At 51.7% G+C, this 18,685-nt stretch overlaps 1 protein-coding gene across 1 annotated transcript in view; it reads right to left on the bottom strand.

Moving 5' to 3' along the window:
* PPL (periplakin) overlaps window positions 1–18,342 on the bottom strand; it is a 54,241-nt gene extending 35,899 nt beyond the window's left edge. The window contains exon 1 of the mRNA XM_068147280.1: window positions 18,204–18,342. Within this exon, the coding sequence (XP_068003381.1) occupies window positions 18,204–18,265 (62 nt within the window). The 5' untranslated portion in view covers window positions 18,266–18,342. The remainder of the gene's footprint in view (window positions 1–18,203) is intronic.
* Window positions 18,343–18,685: the final 343 nt, after the last annotated feature.

Genomic DNA, 18,685 nt, shown 5'->3' with positions numbered 1-18,685 from the left:
TCCCCACAAGCAGGCTGGGTTGGGATGGGGATGGGGATGTGCCTCTTGTCCCCACAAGCAGGCTGGGTTGGGATGGGGATGGGGATGTGCTTCTTGTCCCCACAACCAGGCTGGGTTGGGATGGGCATGAAGATGAGGATGTGCTTCTTGTCCCCACAACCAGGCTGGGTTGGGATGAGGAAGAGGATGTGCCTCTTGACCCCACAAGCAGACTGGGTCAGGATGAAGATGTGCCTCCTGTCCCCTTGTCCCTACCTATCCCCTGGCTCTGAGACAAGAGCTCTAACCACCCCCACAAGCTGGGGCTGCTTGCACCCTGCCAGCTGGATCCCACCCACCCTCCTGGTGACTCTAGAGCCAGGGCACAGCCATCCTCCAGCTCCAGTGGTACCCTGGAGGTGATAACTGTCACCCTGGGGGTGACAACTCCTTTCCTGTCACTGCAGGGGGCAGAAGCAGGGGGAACAGGGCGGGCAGAGGCTGAGTTTCCCTGCCCTGAAGGGGCAGTTTGACCAGTAAGGCAGAAACTCCTGCTCCCATCTGCAGTATCTGGGTGGCCAGGGAGAGGAGGACGCGGAGCAAGCAAGGACATGCTTGGCTGTACCATGGGCATGGCTCTGCTGCTCAGCCTTGGCTTCCCTGACGCATGCCAGAAGAGCTGCTTGCTCTCCCCACCTCTGTGGTTTGGGTGAGAGTCACAGAGCTGTCACCAGCTGAGGTTTGGGTACAGGGAAAGCAGATGAAACCTCCCCACAGGAGCTGGATCTCCAGACAGCCACCACAGCATCACTGGAGCTCCTCTTCCACCCCCCAGCCTCTGCTGAGACTCCTTTCTCTGTCTGCTTCTGTACCCTGTGCCACTCCATCCCACCTTGGACACTGACACTGACCCTAATCCTAACCCTGGCTCTGGCCTGAAGGTGTTGCAGGATGAGGCCTGGAGTGACCTGGGCTGGTGGGAGGTGACCCTGCCCATGGCAGGGGGGTTGGAGCTGGATGATCTCTAAAGTCCCTTCCAACCCAAAGCAGCCTTTAATTCTCTGATTATTGACATGCAAACCCTGTCAAGAAGCTGCCTGTCCCTTCTTCAAGGTTGGGCCAGGTGATGAGCCTTGGGGTCCCTTCCAACCTGGCATTCTATGATTCTCCCCACTGGCTGTGGGTTAGGAGGCCATGAGGACAACGCTGACCCCTGCATCCTCCTGGATGCCAAGCAGAGTGCCAGAGGGATTGGTTGGGAAAACTGAAGTTGGGAGAGGCCAAATATCCATGCCAGAGGATGGAGGAGTGAGTCCATCCAGGAGAGACCCCAGGGAGGAGCTCTGGATGTTGTCTGCATGGATGTGGTGCTGAGGGAGGTGGTGCAGTGGCGCAGCAGCAGTGGTATGGTTGAGAGCTCTGGGTGAGAGGTTGGACTGGATGAGCTCCAAGGGCTCTTCCCACCTCAACAGTGCTGTGGTTCTGTGATCCTCCACAACCTTCATCTGCTGAGAGGAGGAAGATGCAGAAGCACCAGGTGGTGGGCAAAGAACTGAGGAATCCTTGGGCAGCTGGGGGTGGGATTGGTAGAGAAGAGCTGTGGGATGCAACCAGGCTTTGGAAGGAAAGAGCCAAAACGCAGGCAGGAGGGGATGGCTGCAGCACAGAGTGCAGCTGGGGAGGGAGAAGGGCAGGATTTGGCCACAGCCCAGCTGGGGAGGGCAGCACAGGCGAGAGCAGGCAGGGAAGCGAGGAGGGAAGGGAAAGGTCGAACTTCCCTGCTGAAAGAGATCAGGCTTCGTGGGGAGGAGGAGGGGAAACAGGGGAAGAAAAGCCTGGAAAAAGAGTGGCTGTGCCAGCTCTGGGGAACCTGGACACTCTGATAGGAAGGAAAAAATTATATCAGGCAGGGAAAGCTGCCCTGGGCAGAGAAACTGCTGCTCATCCCCGGCCAGAGGAACTGCTGTTCCTCCCTGGGCTGGGCAGAGAAGCTGCTGCTCATCCTCGGGCAGAGGAGCTGCTGCTCATCCCTGGGCAGAGGAGCTGCTGCTCATCCCCGGGCAGAGAAGCTGCTGCTCATCCCTGGGCAGAGGAGCCGCTGCTCATCCCCGGGCAGAGAAGCTGCTGCTCATCCCTGGGCAGAGGAGCCGCTGCTCATCCCCGGGCAGAGGAGCTGCTGCTCATCCCCGGGCAGAGAAGCTGCTGCTCATCCCCGGGCAGAGAAGCTGCTGCTCATCCCCGGGCAGAGAAGCTGCTGCTCATCCCCGGGCAGAGGAGCCGCTGCTCATCCCCGGGCAGAGGAGCTGCTGCTCATCCCCGGGCAGAGAAGCTGCTGCTCATCCCTGGGCAGAGGAGCCGCTGCTCATCCCCGGGCAGAGGAGCCGCTGCTCATCCCCGGGCAGAGGAGCCGCTGCTCATCCCTGGGCAGAGGAGCTGCTGCTCATCCCTGGGCAGAGGAGCCGCTGCTCATCCCCGGGCAGAGGAGCCGCTGCTCATCCCCAGGCAGAGGAGCCGCTGCTCATCCTTGGGCAGAGGAGCCGCTGCTCATCCCTGGGCAGAGGAGCTGCTGCTCATCCCTGGGCAGAGGAGCCGCTGCTCATCCCCGGGCAGAGGAGCCGCTGCTCATCCCTGGGCAGAGGAACTGCTGCTCATCCCTGGGCAGAGGAGCCGCTGCTCATCCCCGGGCAGAGGAGCCGCTGCTCATCCCTGGGCAGAGGAGCTGCTGCTCATCCCTGGGCAGAGGAGCCGCTGCTCATCCCCGGGCAGAGGAGCCGCTGCTCATCCCTGGGCAGAGGAGCTGCTGCTCATCCCCAGGCAGAGGAGCTGCTGCTCATCCCTGGGCAGAGGAGCTGCTGTTCATCCCCGGGCAGAAGAGCTGCTGCTCGCCTCCTGCAGCCAGAGCTGGGCTGAAGGACCTGAGATTCTTCCCATGAGGAATGGGCAGGGAGGGACTCTGAGGGCTCCTTCCAGCTGGGCAGCTGCTCGGGGGCAGAATTCCCTGCATCCATCTACCACAGTCCTGCCCCTGGGTGATGCTTTGTGGCCTGGGGTCGTCTGAGGGCTTGGGGCTTGCACTTAGATTTGGGGCTTCTGTTCTTGGGGGTTTGGAGATTTTTTACTTAAATTTGAGGTGGGTTTTTTTTTTAACTTAGAGTTGGCTTTTTTTCTGAGGATTTGGGGATTTATCTTAGACTTTGGTTGTTGTTTTTTTTCACAGTATCACAGAATCACCAAGGTGGGAAGAGACCTCAAAGATCACCAAGTCCAAGCTGTCACCACAGACCTCATGACTTAGACCATGGCTCCAAGTGCCACATCCAATCCCCTCTGGAACACCTCCAGGGATGGGGACTCCACCACCTCCCTGGGCAGCACATTCCAATGGCTAACAACTCTCTCTGGGAAGAACTTTCTCCTCACCTCCAGCCTGAACCTTCCCTGGCACAGCTTGAGACTGTGTCCTCTTGTTCTGGTGCTGGCTGCCTGGGAGAAGAGCCCAACCCCCACCTGGCTCCAACCTCCCTGCAGGGAGTTGCAGAGAGCAAGAAGGTCTCCCCTGAGCCTCCTCTTCTCCAGGCTAAGCAACCCCAGCTCCCTCAGCCTCTCCTCACAGGGCTGTGCCCCAGACCCCTCCCCAGCTTTCTTGCCCTTCTCTGGACACCTTCAAGTCTCTCAATGTCCTTCTGGACCTGAGGAGCCCAGAGCTGGACACAGGACTCAAGGGGTGGCCTGAGCAGTGCTGAGCACAGGGCACAAGGACTTCCCTGCTCCTGCTGGCCACACTCTCCCTGATGCAGGCCAGGATGCCCTTGGCCTTCTTGGCCACCTGGGCACACTACTGGCTCATGTTCAGGGCAGCTGCCAACCAGCACCCCCAGGTCCCTCTCTGCCTGGCTGCTCTCAGCCACTCTGACCCCAGCCTGTAGCTCTGCCTGGGGTTACTGTGGCCAAAGTGCAGCCCCTGGCACTTGGCCTTGTTGAATGACATCCTGTTGGCCTCTGCCCATCTGTCCAGCCTGTCCAGGTCCCTCTGCAGAGCCCTCCTAGCCTCTAACAGATCAACTCCTGCCCCCAGCTTGCTGTCAGCTGCACATTTACTGCTGATGCACTCATTGCCCTCATCCAGATCATCAATGAAGATGTTAAAGAGCACAGGGCCCAGCACTGCTCCCTGGGGCACACCACTGGTGCCTGGCTGCCAGCTGGCTGTGGCACCATTTACCACCACTCTCTGGGCTCAGCCTCCAGCCAGTTCCTAACCCAGCTCAGAGAGCTGCTGTCCCAGCCAGGGGCTGACAGCTTGGCCTGGGGTTAGCTGTGGGGGACAGTGTCCAAGGCCTTGCTGAGGCCCAGGCAGACCACATCCAGGGTTTGGGTTTTTTTAGCTCAGATTTGGGTGTTTGTTTTTCCCCTTAGGATTTGGTTGTGATTTTTCACTTAGCTGTGGGGGGTTTTTGTTCTTCGGGTTTGGGGATTTTTCCCTTAGATTTGGGTGTATTTTTCTGACATTTTGGGGTGTTTTTTCTCTGAAACTTTGAGGTTTTTTCCCCCTTAGATTTGGGCATTTTAGGGTATTTTTTTCTGGGAGTTTGGGGCTTTTTATTCAGATTTCTTTGGGGGTATTTATTCCATAGAGTTGTTGTTGTTCTTTTGTCTTAGGGTTTGGGGTGGGTGGTTTGGGGTTGGTTTTTCTTTCCACATAGATTTGGGGATATTTTTTACTCAGAGTTGGTTTATTCCCTTTAGATTTCATAGAATCACAGAACTGTTCATCAGAACTGGCTTGGGTTTCTTTCTCCCCAACACAAAAAGAGTTTTGGGGGGTTTGGGGTTGGGCTTGGGGTTGGTTTTTTTGGCTTGAAAAGGAATCTTTCTGAAGCTGAAGGCTGCAGTGGAACTCTGCCACTGCTCTTGGCTCATCCCCAGCCTGGATCACAAAGGGTAGCAGAAGAGATGAGGGACACAAAAGGAAGTCTCAGGGCAGGAGCCTCAGAAGTGCAGCCAGCAGAACACAGCCCAGGTCAGGTGCACTCCCAGGAGATTCTCTGAGAGGGCCTGAAGGGGGAAGTGGGGGAGAGAGAACCTGGGGGCAGCACTGGGGAGAGGCACAGAAGGGCAGTGGGATCTGGACCAGCAGCCCTGCCTGCCCCACTGATGCTCTTCCCCCATCCTGACAAACCTGGTGGCCTTCCATGACAAGGTCACAGCATGAGCAGATGGAAGTGGAGCAGCTGACATCATAGACCTGGACCTGAGCAAAGCCTTCGATGCTGTCCTGCACCACACAGGCTCACAGCACTCTCAGGGCTGGAAGGGAGCTCAAGGCTCAGCCAGCTCCAACCCCCTGCCATGGCCAGGGACACCTCACACCACAGCAGGTTGCTCACAGCCACTTCCAGCCTGGCTGCAAACACCTCCAGACAGGAGGCTTCCACCACTTCCCTGGGCAGCCTGTGCCAGGCTCTCACCACCCTCCTGGGCAACAACTTCTTCCTCACAGCCAATCTGATGTGGGGAATAATCTTAGAGCCTGAGGCTGTTTTATTTTCTTAGGGTTTGGTGGTTTTCTCACTTCGACACGGTGGTGGTTTTCTCTGTGTTAGGGTTTGGGTCTCCTGCTTCGATTTGGGTCTTTTCCCTTAGGTTTTGGGGATTCCTTACTTAGGTTTGGGGGTTTTGTACTTAGAAGAGTATTTTCCTTACATGGGCAGTGACTGGCTGGAAAGCAGCCCTGAGGAGAGAGCCTTGGGGGTGCTGGGGGAGGAGAAGCTCAACAGGAGCTCTCAGTGTGCACTTGCAGCCCACAAAGCCAATCAGATCCTGGGCTGCATCAGGAGAAGTGTGGCCAGCAGGGCAAGGGAGGTGATCCTCCCCCTCTGCTCAGCTCTGGGGAGACCCCACCTGGAGTACTGCCTCCAGTTCTGGAGCCCCTATTACAAGAGGGATGTGGAGGTGCTGGAAGGTGTCCAGAGCAGGGCCAGGAGGATGGTCAGAGGGCTGGAGCACCTCTCCTGTGAGGACAGACTGAAGGAGTTGGGGCTGTTCAGTCTGGAGAAGAGAAGGCTCCCAGGTGACCTCATTGTGGCCTTCCGGTATCTGCAGGGGGCTACAGGAAGGCTGGGGAGGGACTGCTCAGGATCTCAGGCAGTGATAGGACTAGGGGGAATGGAATGAAGCTGGAGGTGGGGAGATTCAGGCTGGAGGTGAGGAGGAAGTTCTTCCCCATGAGAGTGGTGAAGCCCTGGAATGGGTTGTCCAGGGAGGTGGTTGGGGCCCCATCCCTGGAGGTGTTTAAGGCCAGGCTGGATGAGGCTCTGGGCAGCCTGATCTAGTGTGGGGTGTCCCTGCCCATGGCAGGGGGGTTGGAACTAGATGATCCTTGTGGTCCCTTCCAACCCTGAATGATACTGTGATGATGATACTTAGGCTTGGGGGATTTATCTGAGAGTCTGGGGGGTTTGTTCTGAGGGTTTGGGGTTATTTTGTACTCAGATTTGAGGATCTCACGTGAGGGTTTGGGGTTGCTTTTTTACTTTGATTCTTGCTTTACTTTGATTTTTTGGGTTTACTTTGGGGTTTTTTGTTTACTTTGATTCTTTGTCTGCTTTGAGTTTTTGCTTACTTTGTTTTTTCTTTGTTCACTTTGATTTTTTGTTTACTTTGATTTTTTGTTTACTTTGTTTTTTGCTTACTTTGAATTTTTGTTTACTTTTTTGTTTCCTTTGTTTTTTCTTTGTTTACTTTGATTTTGTTTACTTTGATTTTTGTTTACTTTCATTTTTTGTTGACTTTCATTTTTGCCTAAGTTGAATTTTTGTTTACTTTGTTTTTTCTTTGTTTACTTTGATTTTTTGTTTACTTTGATTTTTTGTTTACTTTGAATTTTTGTTTGCTTTGAGTTTTTGCTTACTTTGTTTTTACTTACTTTGATTTTTTGTTTACTTTCATTTTTGCTTACTTTGAATTTTTGTTTACTTTGAATTTTTGTTTACTTTGATTTTTGTTTACTTTGATTTTTTTATTTACTTTGATTTTTGTTTACTTTGATTTTTTGTTTACTTTGATTTTTTATTTACTTTGATTTTTGCTTACTTTGAATTTTTGTTTGCTTTGAGTTTTTGTTTACTTTGATTCTTCTTTGCTTACTTTGACTTTTTGCTTACTTTGATTTTTGCTTAAGTTGATTTTTGCTTAATTTGAATTTTTACTTTGATTTTTTGTTTACTTTGTTTTTTCTTTGTTTACTTTGATTTTTTGTTTACTTTGATTTTTTGTTTACTTTGTTTTTTGCTTACTTTGAATTTTTGTTTACTTTTTTGTTTACATTGATTTTTTGTTTACTTTGATTTTTTATTTACTTTGATGTTTGTTTACTTTGTTTTTTGTTTACTTTGATTTTTGTTCACTTTGATTTTTCATTTACTTTTGATATTTTTTGTTTACTTTGATTTTTGCTTACTTTGATTTTTTGCTTACTTTTGACATTTTTTGTTTACTTTGATTTTTGTTTGCTTTGATTTTTTTGTTTACTTTGGGTTTTGCTTAACTTTGAATTTTTGTTTACTTTGATTTTTTGTTTACTTTGATCTTTGTTTACTTTGACTTTTTGTTCACTTTGATTTTTTTGGTTCACTTTGCTTTTCCTTTGTTTACTTTGATTTTTTTTGTTCACTTTGACTTTTTGTTCGCTCTGCTTTTCCTTTGTTTACTTTGATTTTTTCTTCACTTTGATTTTTTTTGTTCACTCTGCTTTTCCTTTGTTTACTTTGATTTTTACCCCCTTAGGGTTTGGGGATTTACCTTAGGGCTCAGCCTTTTTCTTTTTCCCTTAGGGTTTTGGTGGTTCTGTTCTTAGGGGGTTGGGGTTGAGGTTTCTTTGTTTGGGTTGCTTTGGGTTTTTTTTTCTTAGGGCTCTGCTTATATTTTTAGGGCTCTGGGTTGTTTTTTCTTAAGGTTTTGGGTTTGTTTTTTCTCCTCAGGTTTTTGGTGTTGTTTTTTCTGAGGATTTTTTTTTCGTAGGGTTTTAGGTTTGGGTTTTTTTCCCCTTCATTTTTTTCCTTAGGGTTTTGGGGTTCTTTTCTTAGGATTTTGATGAGTTTATTCTTAGGGTTTGAGTGGTTTTATTCTTAGAGCTTTGGGTTTTTTTTTTTTCCTGAGGGTTTGGGGGTTTTTCCTTAGGGTTTTGGGGTTTCATAGTACCATAGTATCACAGTATCAGTCAGGGTTGGAAGGGACCACAAGGATCATCTAGTTCCAACCCCCCTGCCACGGGCAGGGACACCCCACACTAGATCAGCCTGCCCAGAGCCTCATCCAGCCTGGGCTTAAATACCTCCAGGGACAGGGCCCCAACCACCTCCCTGCACAACCCATTCCAGGGCTTCACCACTCTCCTGGGGAAGAACTTCCTTCTCACCTCCAGCCTGAATCTCCCCACCTCCAGCTTCATTCCATTCCCCCTAGGCCTAGCACTAATAGGGGTTTGGGTTGTTTTTTTTCTTAGGGTTTTGGGTTTATTCTTAAGGTTTAGGGTTTTTTTCTTAGGGTTTTGGGGTATTTTTTTCTGAGGGTGTTGGGGTTTTTTCTTAGGGTTTTGGTTTTATTCTTAGGGGGTTGGGGTTTTATTCTCAGGCTTTTGGTTTTTTTCTTAGGGTTTTGGTTCTTTTCTTAGGGTTTTTGGTTTGTTTTCTTAGGGGCTTGAGTTCATTCTTAGGGTTTTGGGTTTTTTTCTTTGGGTTTGGGTTTTTCTTCTCAGGGTTTTGGGTTTTTTTCTTAGGGTTTTGGGTTATTTTCTTAGGGTTTGGTTTTTTTTTCCTTAGGGTTTGGGGTTTTTTTCCTTGGTTTTTTTCTTTCTTAGGCTTGTGGTTTTTTTCTTAGGGTTTGGTTTTTTTTTTTTCCTAGGGTTTTGATGGTTTTCTTAGGGTTTTGGTTTTATTCTCAGTGTTTTGGGTTTTTTCTCAGTGTTTTGGGGTTTTTCTTAGTGTTTTGGGTTTTTTTTCTGAGGGTTTTCTGTTTATTTCTTAGGTTTTTTTTTTCCTTAGGGTTTTGTTTGTTCTTTTTTTTCTCAGGTTTTTGGGTTTTTTTTTCAGGGTTTTGTTTTTTTTGTTTCTTAGGTTTTTTTTTCCTTAGGGTTTTGGGTTTTTTTTTTTTCAGGCTTTTGGTTTTTTTTTCCAGGGTTTTGGTTTTTTTTTTCTTAGGGCTTCGGTTTTATTCTTAGGGTTTGGTTTTTTTTTTTCCTTAGTTTTTTTTTTTCTTAGGGTTTTCTTTTTTATTCTTAGGGTTTTGTTTTGTTTTATTTTCTTAGGGCTTTGGGTTTATTCTTAGGGGTTTGGGTTTTTTTTCTTAGGGTTTGGGGGTTTTTTTTTCCTTAGGGTTTTGTTTTTTTTCCTTAGGCTTTTGGGTTTTTTTCCCAGGGTTTTGTTCTTTTTCTTAGGGTTTTGGTTTATTTCTTAGGGTTTGGTTTTATTCTTAGGGTTTTGGGGTTTTTTTCTTAGGGTTTTGGTTTTTTTTTCCTTAGGGTTTTGGGGTTTTATTCTTAGGGGTTTGGGTAATTTTTTTCCTAGGGTTTGGGGGTTCTTTTTCTTAGGGTTTTGGTTTTATTCTTAGGGGGTTTTGGGGTTTTTTTTCTTAGGGATTTGGGTTTTTTTACCCTAGAGTTTTGGGTTTATTCTCAGGGTTTGGGTTTTTTTCTTAGTGTTTTGGTTTTATTCTTAGGGATTTGGTTTTTTTTTCCTTAGGATTTTGGTTTTTTGCTTAGAGTTTCGGGTTTTTTCTTAGGGTTTTGTTTTATTCTTAGGGTTTTGTTTTCTTCTTAGGGTTTTGTTTTCTTCTTAGGGTTTTGTTTTCTTCTTAGGGCTTTTGGGTTTATTCTTAGGGATTTGTTCTTTTTTCCTTAGGGTTTTGGTTTTTATTCTCAGGGTTTTGGGGTTTTTCTTAGTGTTTTGGTTTTATTCTTAGGGATTTGGGTTTTTTACTAGGATTTTGGTTTTTTGCTTAGAGTTTTGGGTTTTTTCTTAGGGTTTTTTTTTTTTCTTAGGGCTTTTGGGTTTATTCTTAGGGTTTTGGGTTTTTTTCCTTAGAGTTTTGGGGTTTTTCCTTATGTTTTTAGCTTTTTTTTTCTTAGAGTTTTGTCATTTTTCTTAGTTCTTTTTTTTTCTTAGGGTTTTGTTTTATTTTCTTAGGGTTTTGGTTTTTTCTTAGGGCTTTTGGGTTTATTCTTAGGGTTTTGGGTTTTTTTTTCTTAGGGTTTTGGTTTATTTCTTAGGGTTTGGTTTTATTCTTAGGTTTTTGGGTTTATTTTCTTCAGGGTTTGGATTTTTCTTAGGGTTTTGGGTTCATTATTCTTATGGTTTTTGGTTCTTTTTCTTAGGGTTTTGGGTTTTTTTCTTAGAATTTTGGGTTTTTTTTTCCTAGGGTTTGGTTTTTTTCTTAGGGTTTTGGTTTATTTCTTAGGGTTTTGGTTTTTTTTTTTTCTTAGAGCTTTGGGTTTTTTTCTTAGGGTTTTTGGTTTTTTTTTCTTAGGGTTTTGGTTTTATTCTTAGGGATTTGTTCTTTTTTCCTTAGGGTTTTGGTTTTTATTCTCAGGGTTTTGGGGGTTTTCTTAGCGTTTTGGTTTTATTCTTAGGGATTTAGGGTTTTTTTCTTAGGATTTTGGTTTTTTGCTTAGAGTTTTGGGTTTTTTCTTAGGGTTTTGGTTTTTTCTTAGGGTTTTGTTTTTTTCTTAGGGTTTTGTTTTCTTCTTAGGGCTTTTGGGTTTATTCTTAGGGTTTTGGGTTTTTTTTTTCTTAGAGTTTTGGGTTTTTTCTTAGCTTTTTTTTTCTTAGGGCTTTGGTTTTTTTCTTTGAGTTTTGGTTTTTTTCTTAGGGTTTTGGTTTATTTCTTAGGGTTTGGTTTTATTCTTAGGTTTTTGGGTTTATTTTCTTCGGGGTTTGGATTTTTCTTAGGGTTTTGGGTTCATTATTCTTAGGGTTTTTGGTTCTTTTTCATAGGGTTTTGGGTTTTTTTCTTAGAGTTTTGGGGTTTTTTTTTCCTGGGGTTTGGGTTTTTCCTTAGGGTTTTGTTTTTTTTTCTTAGAGCTTTGGGTTTTTTTCTTAGGGTTTTTGTTTTGTTTTTTTTTTTTTTTTCTGAGGGTTTTGGTTTTTTTCTTAGTGTTTTGGTTTTATTCTTAGGGATTTAGGGTTTTTTTCTTAGGATTTTGGTTTTTTACTTAGAGTTTTGGTTTTTTTCTTAGGGTTTTGTTTTTTTCTTAGGGTTTTGTTTTCTTCTTAGGGCTTTTGGGTTTATTCTTAGGGTTTTGGGGTTTTTTTTCTTAGAGTTTTGGGTTTTTTCCTTATGCTTTTAGCTTTTTTTTCCTCAGAGATTTGGGTTTTTTCTTAGCTTTTTTTTTCTTAGGGCTTTGGTTTTTTCTTTGAGTTTTGGTTTTTTTCTTAAGGTTTTGGTTTATTTCTTAGGGTTTGGTTTTATTCTTAGGTTTTTGGGTTTATTTTCTTTGGGGTTTGGATTTTTCTTAGGGTTTTGGGTTTATTATTCTTAGGGTTTTTGGTTCTTTTTCTTAGGGTTTTGGATTTTTCTTAGGGTTTTGGATTTTTCTTAGGGTTTTGGGGTTTTTTTCTTAGAGTTTTGGGTTTTTTTTTCCTAAGGTTTGGTTTTTTTCTTAGTGTTTTGGTTTTTCCTTAGGGTTTTGGTTTTTCCTTAGGGTTTGGGGTTTTTTTTCCCCATAGGCTTTTGGGTTGTTGGGGGTTTTTTTTAAAGGCTTTGGCTTGTTTATTACATTTCATTTGTTTTTACTGAAGCTTGCTCCTCAGCACACAAACCTGACGACAGTTATTGTGCTGGGGCAACTTTGCTGCTAAAACCTGCACTTTCTTTTTTGCCTCTGTCCCTCTTTTGTCTCTCCCTGCCCATCATGCTGCACCCCCAGGGATATGAAGCACCTTTAGGAGCAGGCTTCCCCAAGGCTGGCACCCCCCTGCTGCCTGTAGCTTCACCCCCTGGCAGGCCACTTGCTGGCAGGTGTTAGGAAACCTCTTTGGCTGCTTGGAATTCTCTGTCTTGTTTTCCCCCCACCCCTCCCCAGAAGGAGGTTAGTTCAGTAATACTCCCAAGGGAGGATGCTCAAATAAATACTCCTGGAGCTCTGACTGGTTCAGCTGAGTGCAGGCCCTGGGAAGGTTTCTGCTGGGAGCTTGTAGCATGAATCAGAGCCTTGCTGGGAGAGTTAATGGGAAGGGCTCTGTCCTGCTCCTTCCCCCAGCTCAGTGCTGGCCAGACCCTGCTCTCCTGCTGGGAAGCCAGGAGCTTCCCCACCTGGGCAGGGACAAGCACAGCAGCTGAGGATGGGATCTGAGCACTGAGCCTCAAGCTGCTTACTGCATCTTGCTGCTGGGATGCACAGACAGGCACTGACCACTCAATCCCAGCAGGGTAGGGTTGGAAGGGAGCTCTGGAGCTCACCCAGCCCAAGCCCTGCTCCAGCAGGGCACCCCCAGCACCCTGCCCAGCAGCACAGTGCCCAGGGGGGGTTGGAAGCTCTCCACACCAGCAGACTCCACAACCTCTCTGGGCAGCCTGCTCCAGGCCTCCAGCAGCCTCACCCCAAACAACTTTCTCCTCCTGCTCAGCTCCAACCTCCTGCCTGACACTTTCTGCCCCTTGCTGTCCCTTCTGCTGGCCCTGGGCAGCACTCAGCAGAGCCTGGCCCCAGCCTCTTGCCCCTCTAACTACTGAGAAGCTGCTCTCAATTCCATCTCCATTTAATTCCCAGTTACACAGATTCCACGTCAAACACACCCTGGTGAGCACTGCTGCTGGGGACTGGACTTTAGCAGGGACTAAACCCAAAAGAGCCCTCTGGAAGGTCACAGCAGAGCCCTTAAATGACCTTAAACGACCTTAAACCCCCCCCAGCTGCAGCTCCCCCATTCCCTTGTGCTGCTTCTTATGCCACAGGAGTGAAACTGTGGCAGAGCAGAGGAGTTAGGGCTGGGCTGGAGGAATTCAGGTTTGGGAGAGATCAAGATCTGGCTGCAAACTGGGGAGCAGCCTCCTGTCAGGCTCCCCATGGCAGGGTGTAGCTGGACAGCAGAGTTGCTGTGCTGAGTCACAGAATCATCAAATGCTTTGGCTTGGAAGGGACCTTCAAGATCATCCAGTTCCAACCCCCCCCACCCCCCCTGCCATGGGCAGGGACACCTCCCACCAGCCCCAGCTTGCTCAAGGCCTCATCCAGCCTGGCCCTGAACACCTCCAGGGAGGAGGCAGCCACAGCCTCTCTGGGCAGTGTCTCCCCACCCTCACTGGAAGATCCAGCTTGTTTCACTTCTCTTCATTGTCCCACATGAAAAGGAGGCTGGTGGGAGCCCTCATTGCTCTCTACAACCCCCTGCAAGGAGGTTGGAGCCAGGCAGGGGTTGGTCTCTTCTCCTGAGTGATAGGACAAGAGGCAATGGCCTCAAGCTGCCCCAAGGGATCTTTAGGTTGGACATGAGGAGGAACTTCTTCCCTGGATGGGCTCTCAAGCCCTGTCCCAGGCTGCCCAGGGGGGTGGCTGAATCCCCATCCCTGGAGGTGTTTCCCAGAGGCAGAGCTGTGGTGCTGAGGGCCAGGGCTCAGCCCCAGCTTCGGCTGAGTTAGAGAAGGGCTGGACTGGAGGAGCTGAAAGGGCTGTGCCAGCTGAAGTGATTCCCTGCTGCACAACTGTGCTGTGCAGGAGGTGGCAGCAGGAGCAGGGCAGGCAATGTGAGGCTTCCTGCACCATAAGTACAGAGCAGCTGCCCTGACTCACCTCTGGCTGCTCCTTCTTGCTGGCTCCAGCCCTACCAAACAGCCTCTAGGAATGTGTCACCCTCCTGGCGCCTGCCCCAGCCGCCTGCACCCCCTCTTAGCTGGGGACCAGGGGCTCCAGGGCTGGGAGGCCTCCTGGACAGATGCTTTCAGGAGGGCTTCTCAAGGAACTTTACCTTTCCTGCTGGCAGGAGGATGTCCTTCAGCAGCCAGTTCTCAAGGCTGAGTTGTTTTCTACCTCCCAAGCCCGGACTGGCTAAAAGAGAAACCAACCTCCTGCTTTCTGAGCCTGGCAAGTGCTTGGTGAAGATAAGAGGAAAGGAGGGTGATGGTTTCCTTCCATGCTGGCCAAGCTGCAGTGGGTGCCCTGCTTCAGCAGGGGGGTTGGACTGGATGGCCTCCAGAGGTCCCTTCCCACCCCGTGCTGGGGTTCAGGGATGTGCTAACAATGCAGCAGTCATGGCCAGCTCCAGCTGAATCCCCACAGACTGCTTTGGGTTGGAAGGAACCTTTACAGATCCTCTAGTTCAACCCCCAGGGCCTTGCACTGCTGGGATGGGGTGAGCAAGAAGAGCAACCAAATGCATGAGGCAAAAGCATTGCCATCATCATCATCATCATCCACACTCCCCTGATGCCCTACACCTGACATGCCTAGAGGCAGATGGTGGTCTGGAGACCACAAGCCCAGGTCAGGACTGCAGCAGATCAGAGAATCATGGAATTGTTTGGGTTGGAAAAAGCCTCCAGGTTCATCCAGTCCAACACCAACCCAACCCCACCATGGACACCAAACCCTGGCCCCAGCTGCCATGGCCACAGGGTTCTGCAACCCCTCCAGCCATGGGGACTCCACCACCTCCCTGGGCAGCCTCTGCCAGGCCCTGGCCACTCTTTTGCCTCCTCTCCAACCTAACCCTCCCCTGGCACAATTTCAGGCCAGATGTTCCTAGGGAAAGACTCAGACCCTGGTCCTGCTCATTTCTGCATCACCAAACCAAGCCCATGGGAGCTGCTGAGGAGCATCCCCTGCACACTCAGGTGAAGAACCTGCTGGTGCTGTGCATGGTGCTGGGAGGTGGATGTGGTCCAGGCTGCTTGGCACAGAGCATTGCCCTGGTTTTCCTCCAGCCAAGCAGTGGCACAGAGCTGGTGCAGCTCAGCATCAGCAGGTCAGAGCACCCAGCACCAAGTCACCTTTGTGGCTTTGCAGGATCTGATGTCACTCCTGCTCTTTCCCTGCCACTGCCCTCAAAGCAGGTGAGCGTGGGGCCAGCCAGCCTCAAGAGCTGGAGGCAGTTGCTCAGATGGCTCCTTCCTAAGTCCCTGGCACAGCAACAGAAATGGAGCAAGGAAACACTTCCCTGCCCACCCTGACTTCTCAGCCCCTGGGCAGGCTGCAAGCAGCTTGGGGAGAGGCAAAGGAGCTGCTCAGAGCCCTGATGCTCCGAGGTGCTGTGAGTGGGAGGCTGAAGGGCCGGCCTGGGGCTGGGGAAGGGTGGCTGTCTGCATCTTGGGGGATAAGGACATCAGCACCTGCCTTGAGCTGCACAGACTCACAGAGATCTTGAGTCTCTGGTGCTGCTCATCAAGATGCCTCCATCACAGAGGGGCTGAGGAAGCCACCAGGGCTCGGCAGCTCCTCACCGTGCTACAAACTGCTGTAGGATGCTGCTTCAGCAGCAAAGCTGGGGAAGGGTCTGGAGAAGAGGGCTGGGGAGGAGCAGCTGAGGGAGCTGGGGGTGTTGAGCCTGGAGAAGAGGAGGCTGAGGGAGACCTCATTGCTCTCTGCAGCTCCCTGAGAGGAGGCTGCAGCCAGCTGGGGCTTGGGCTCTGCTCCCTAGTAGCAAGTGATGAGAGGAAATGGCCTCAAGTTACACCCAGAGAGGTTTAGGTTGGACATGAGAAGAAACTTCTTCACTGAAAGGGTTCTCAAACGCTGCCCAGGGAGGTGGTTGAATCCCCATCCCTGGTGGGGCTTAAAAGAGGCAGAGCTGTGGTGCTGAGGGCCGTGGCTTAGCCCCAGCCTTGGTCGAGTTAGAGGATGGTTGGACTGGAGGAGCTCAGAGATCTTTTCCAACCAAAGCAAAAGTTCGACGATCCCTGGGCAACCCCCACCTGGATCAGCTGAGCTCCTGGCCCCAGCTCCTCTCTGCCTGCAGGAAACGCTCCAGTGCCCTTGCCCAGCTGCCAGGCTGCCCTTGCCCAGCTGCCAGGCTGCCCTTGCCCTGTGCCCACCGCGCTCTGGAGGCTCGGTCGCCAGCAGCGCCTTAGCACCGAGCCCTTCTCTAAGGCGCAGCCCCGGCGGAGGGCAGGATGGGGCCGGGCTGCTCCCAGTGTCGAAACCCCGGTCCCAGTGGGCGGCGGGGGCGGCCGGTTGATGTTCACAGCTGCTTTTGCAGCAGCAGAACTGGGCGGGCGCCGGCTGGGAGCCCGGCAGCGCCCGGAGCCGGGCCGGGGCGGCAGCAGCTCCTTGCCTTCTCGCAACACTCCTCCACCAAGTTGCTCAACCGGTCCGGCACCGGCTTCCCCGTCTCGATGCTGGGGCTGCTTCCCCACGGGTGGGAGTGTTCCCTGGATTCCCAGATGTTTGTAAACTCCAACGCAGGAATTAACAAATTGGGGCTAATGAGCGCAGCCCTCCCCGAGGTGCGCGGCCAGCTGGGCTGCGGGGAGGGAAGGGTGGCCCAAGGCCACAGCCCTGAGCTGCTTCCTCAGCTGCCACCAAGTGAGCCGGAAAAAACCCTCACGATTTCAGCCTTCAGAGGTGCTTTGGCACCTGCCCAGAGCGGGCAGGGCTGGCGGGCAGGGCCCCAGCCCCATTGGCTGTCGGGCGGGGGACGGCAGTGTAGGGTACCCAGCGCGGGGCTCGGGGCCCCCCAGCGCAACACTGCGGACCCCAGGGTGGGGATCCATCACAGAGCAGGTCTGGCTCCTCCTGCCACCCAGCATCCCCGTGCTGCTCAGCATGCCAGGATGTTGCCCCAGCTGTGGTGTTTCTCATCTCCAAGCCTTCCACTGACACCCCCGAAGATCAGAAATGCCACCAGCGGTTCACACGCTGGGGGCATCACTGGGGGCGCGTACTGCTGAGCCTCAGAGGGCTCTGTGCCACCCTGTCTCCTTCCTGCCGGCCCTGCCCAGGGCAGGAGCTAGCAGCAGAGCGTGCCCCAGGCTTTGGGAGCAGGAGCCTGGGCAGCCCTGCTGAGCCAGCTGGGTCTGCCGGAGGTGCCTGTCCCCAGGGCTGCAGCTGGAGCCTCAGCCTGAATGGAAGCAGCTCGGCAAATGCCAAAGCTGAGCACCCACTGTGCCCGGGCAGCACCCTCCCCTCTTGGGAAACACCCCCTCCCCGCACCGCACCGCACCCACGGGCAGCGAGCAGCGAGGGGCTCCCCGCTTCAGGAGGCAGCAGTGCTTTGGGGTAACTGCTCCTTTCCCGGGTGCCCAAAGGCACTGCCGTCCCTGCGCCGGCTCCCCAGCTGCCTTCCCAAGGCTTTGAGAGCGGAGTGGCTGCTCCGAGCCCACCGGCCAAGGTGGCTGTGGAAAGGGATGGAGAGGGACCAGCAAGCCAAGGGCTTGCCTCTGCCCGCCCCCGCCCCCTTCCCCCGCACCCCCCGCATCCCACTCGCCGTGCTCCGGAGCTCCTGCAGCTCCTCCGGGACGTGCTGCGTGGATCTCACCATTACACCCCTTCGGGAAAGCAGGGGCTGGAGGCTACCCACTCTGCAGCCCCCCACCCCCCCTGCAGCAATGCAGCCCAGCCCAGAGCGGAGCCAAGCCTCGCGGGGGGAGGGAGGTGTGGAATTTTCACCTCCATTTCCCTTTTCACGGCGACCTTCACAGGGAGCTCTCAACTTGCTGCTCTCTTTAGCACCACTACGACTGCGAAGTGTCCCCACCCCACCAGAAAGAGCCGAGGAGAAGGAGAGGACTTGCTCCTGCTGGAGCAGGTGGAGGAAGGCTGAGGACAACCAAACTTCTTGTGCCCTTAAAGCCGAAGCCAGCGCAGCCTGGGAAGCGAAGGAACTTGCTCCCCACAGCTGCCACCACTGCCAAGGGGCCGGAGGAAAGCGCTGCCTTTGCCGGGCACCAGAGAGTTGGACCCAGCTTGGGGGGTGCCCACACCTCGGGGGGTGCCCACACCTCGGGAGAGATTCCCACACCTCGGGGGGTGCCCACATCTGGGGGGTACGCACACTTTGGAGGAGCACCCATCCCTCGGGGGAGGTTCCCACACTTCGGGGGGCACCCACGTCTGGGGGATGCCCAGACCTCGGGGGAGATTCTCTACCCGGTGGGGGTACCCACACCTCAGGGGAGGTTGCCACAGCTCAGGATCCCCAAAGCCCGGCTGCGGGCGGGGATGCTGCGCGCTGGGAGCCCCGGGCTGGCGAAGCTGCTTGGCCCGGGCGGAGCGGGGCTGGCCGGAGCCGAGCACTCACCTCTTTTTCTGCACGGAGGGGCTGTATTTCCCTTTGTTGCGTTTCCTGAAGAGCGAGTGCATCGCGTTCCCGGCCCCGGAGCTCGCCGCCCGCAGCCTCCTCCCGCTTTCCCCCGCCGCCGCCCGCAGTTTCTGCTCCGCCACCGGGGCCGGGCAGAGCCGGGAGGGAGGCGGGCATCGGGCAGCACCGCCCCCTGCCTGCCCCCTGCCTGCCTCCTGCCTGCCTCCTGCCTGGCCCAACCCGCCCCACCCCGCAGCATCCTCACCCGGTGCTCCCAAGGGGGCTTTGAAGGAGCCCAGTGCCCCCAGTTCCAACCCTGACTGCAAGAGGCTTAGGGAGGGCTGGGCTCCTCCACCCTCCACCCCTAAAGTGCAAGGTAAAACAGGGCATAGGTGAGGAGCAGCTGGAGTGGTTCTTCAGCCCCCAGTGGGCCAGGAACGGCCAGGAGTGAAGGTTTTAAACTAGACTAGAGAGAAAGGAGA

This window comes from Melanerpes formicivorus, unplaced genomic scaffold (assembly GCF_026170545.1).
Source record: "Melanerpes formicivorus ecotype bairdi unplaced genomic scaffold, bMelFor1.0.p_v2 SCAF_14, whole genome shotgun sequence".
Lineage (NCBI taxonomy): Eukaryota > Metazoa > Chordata > Aves > Piciformes > Picidae > Melanerpes > Melanerpes formicivorus.
The sequence above is the reverse complement of the archived record's forward strand: the minus strand, read 5'-3'. Positions and strand labels throughout refer to the sequence as shown.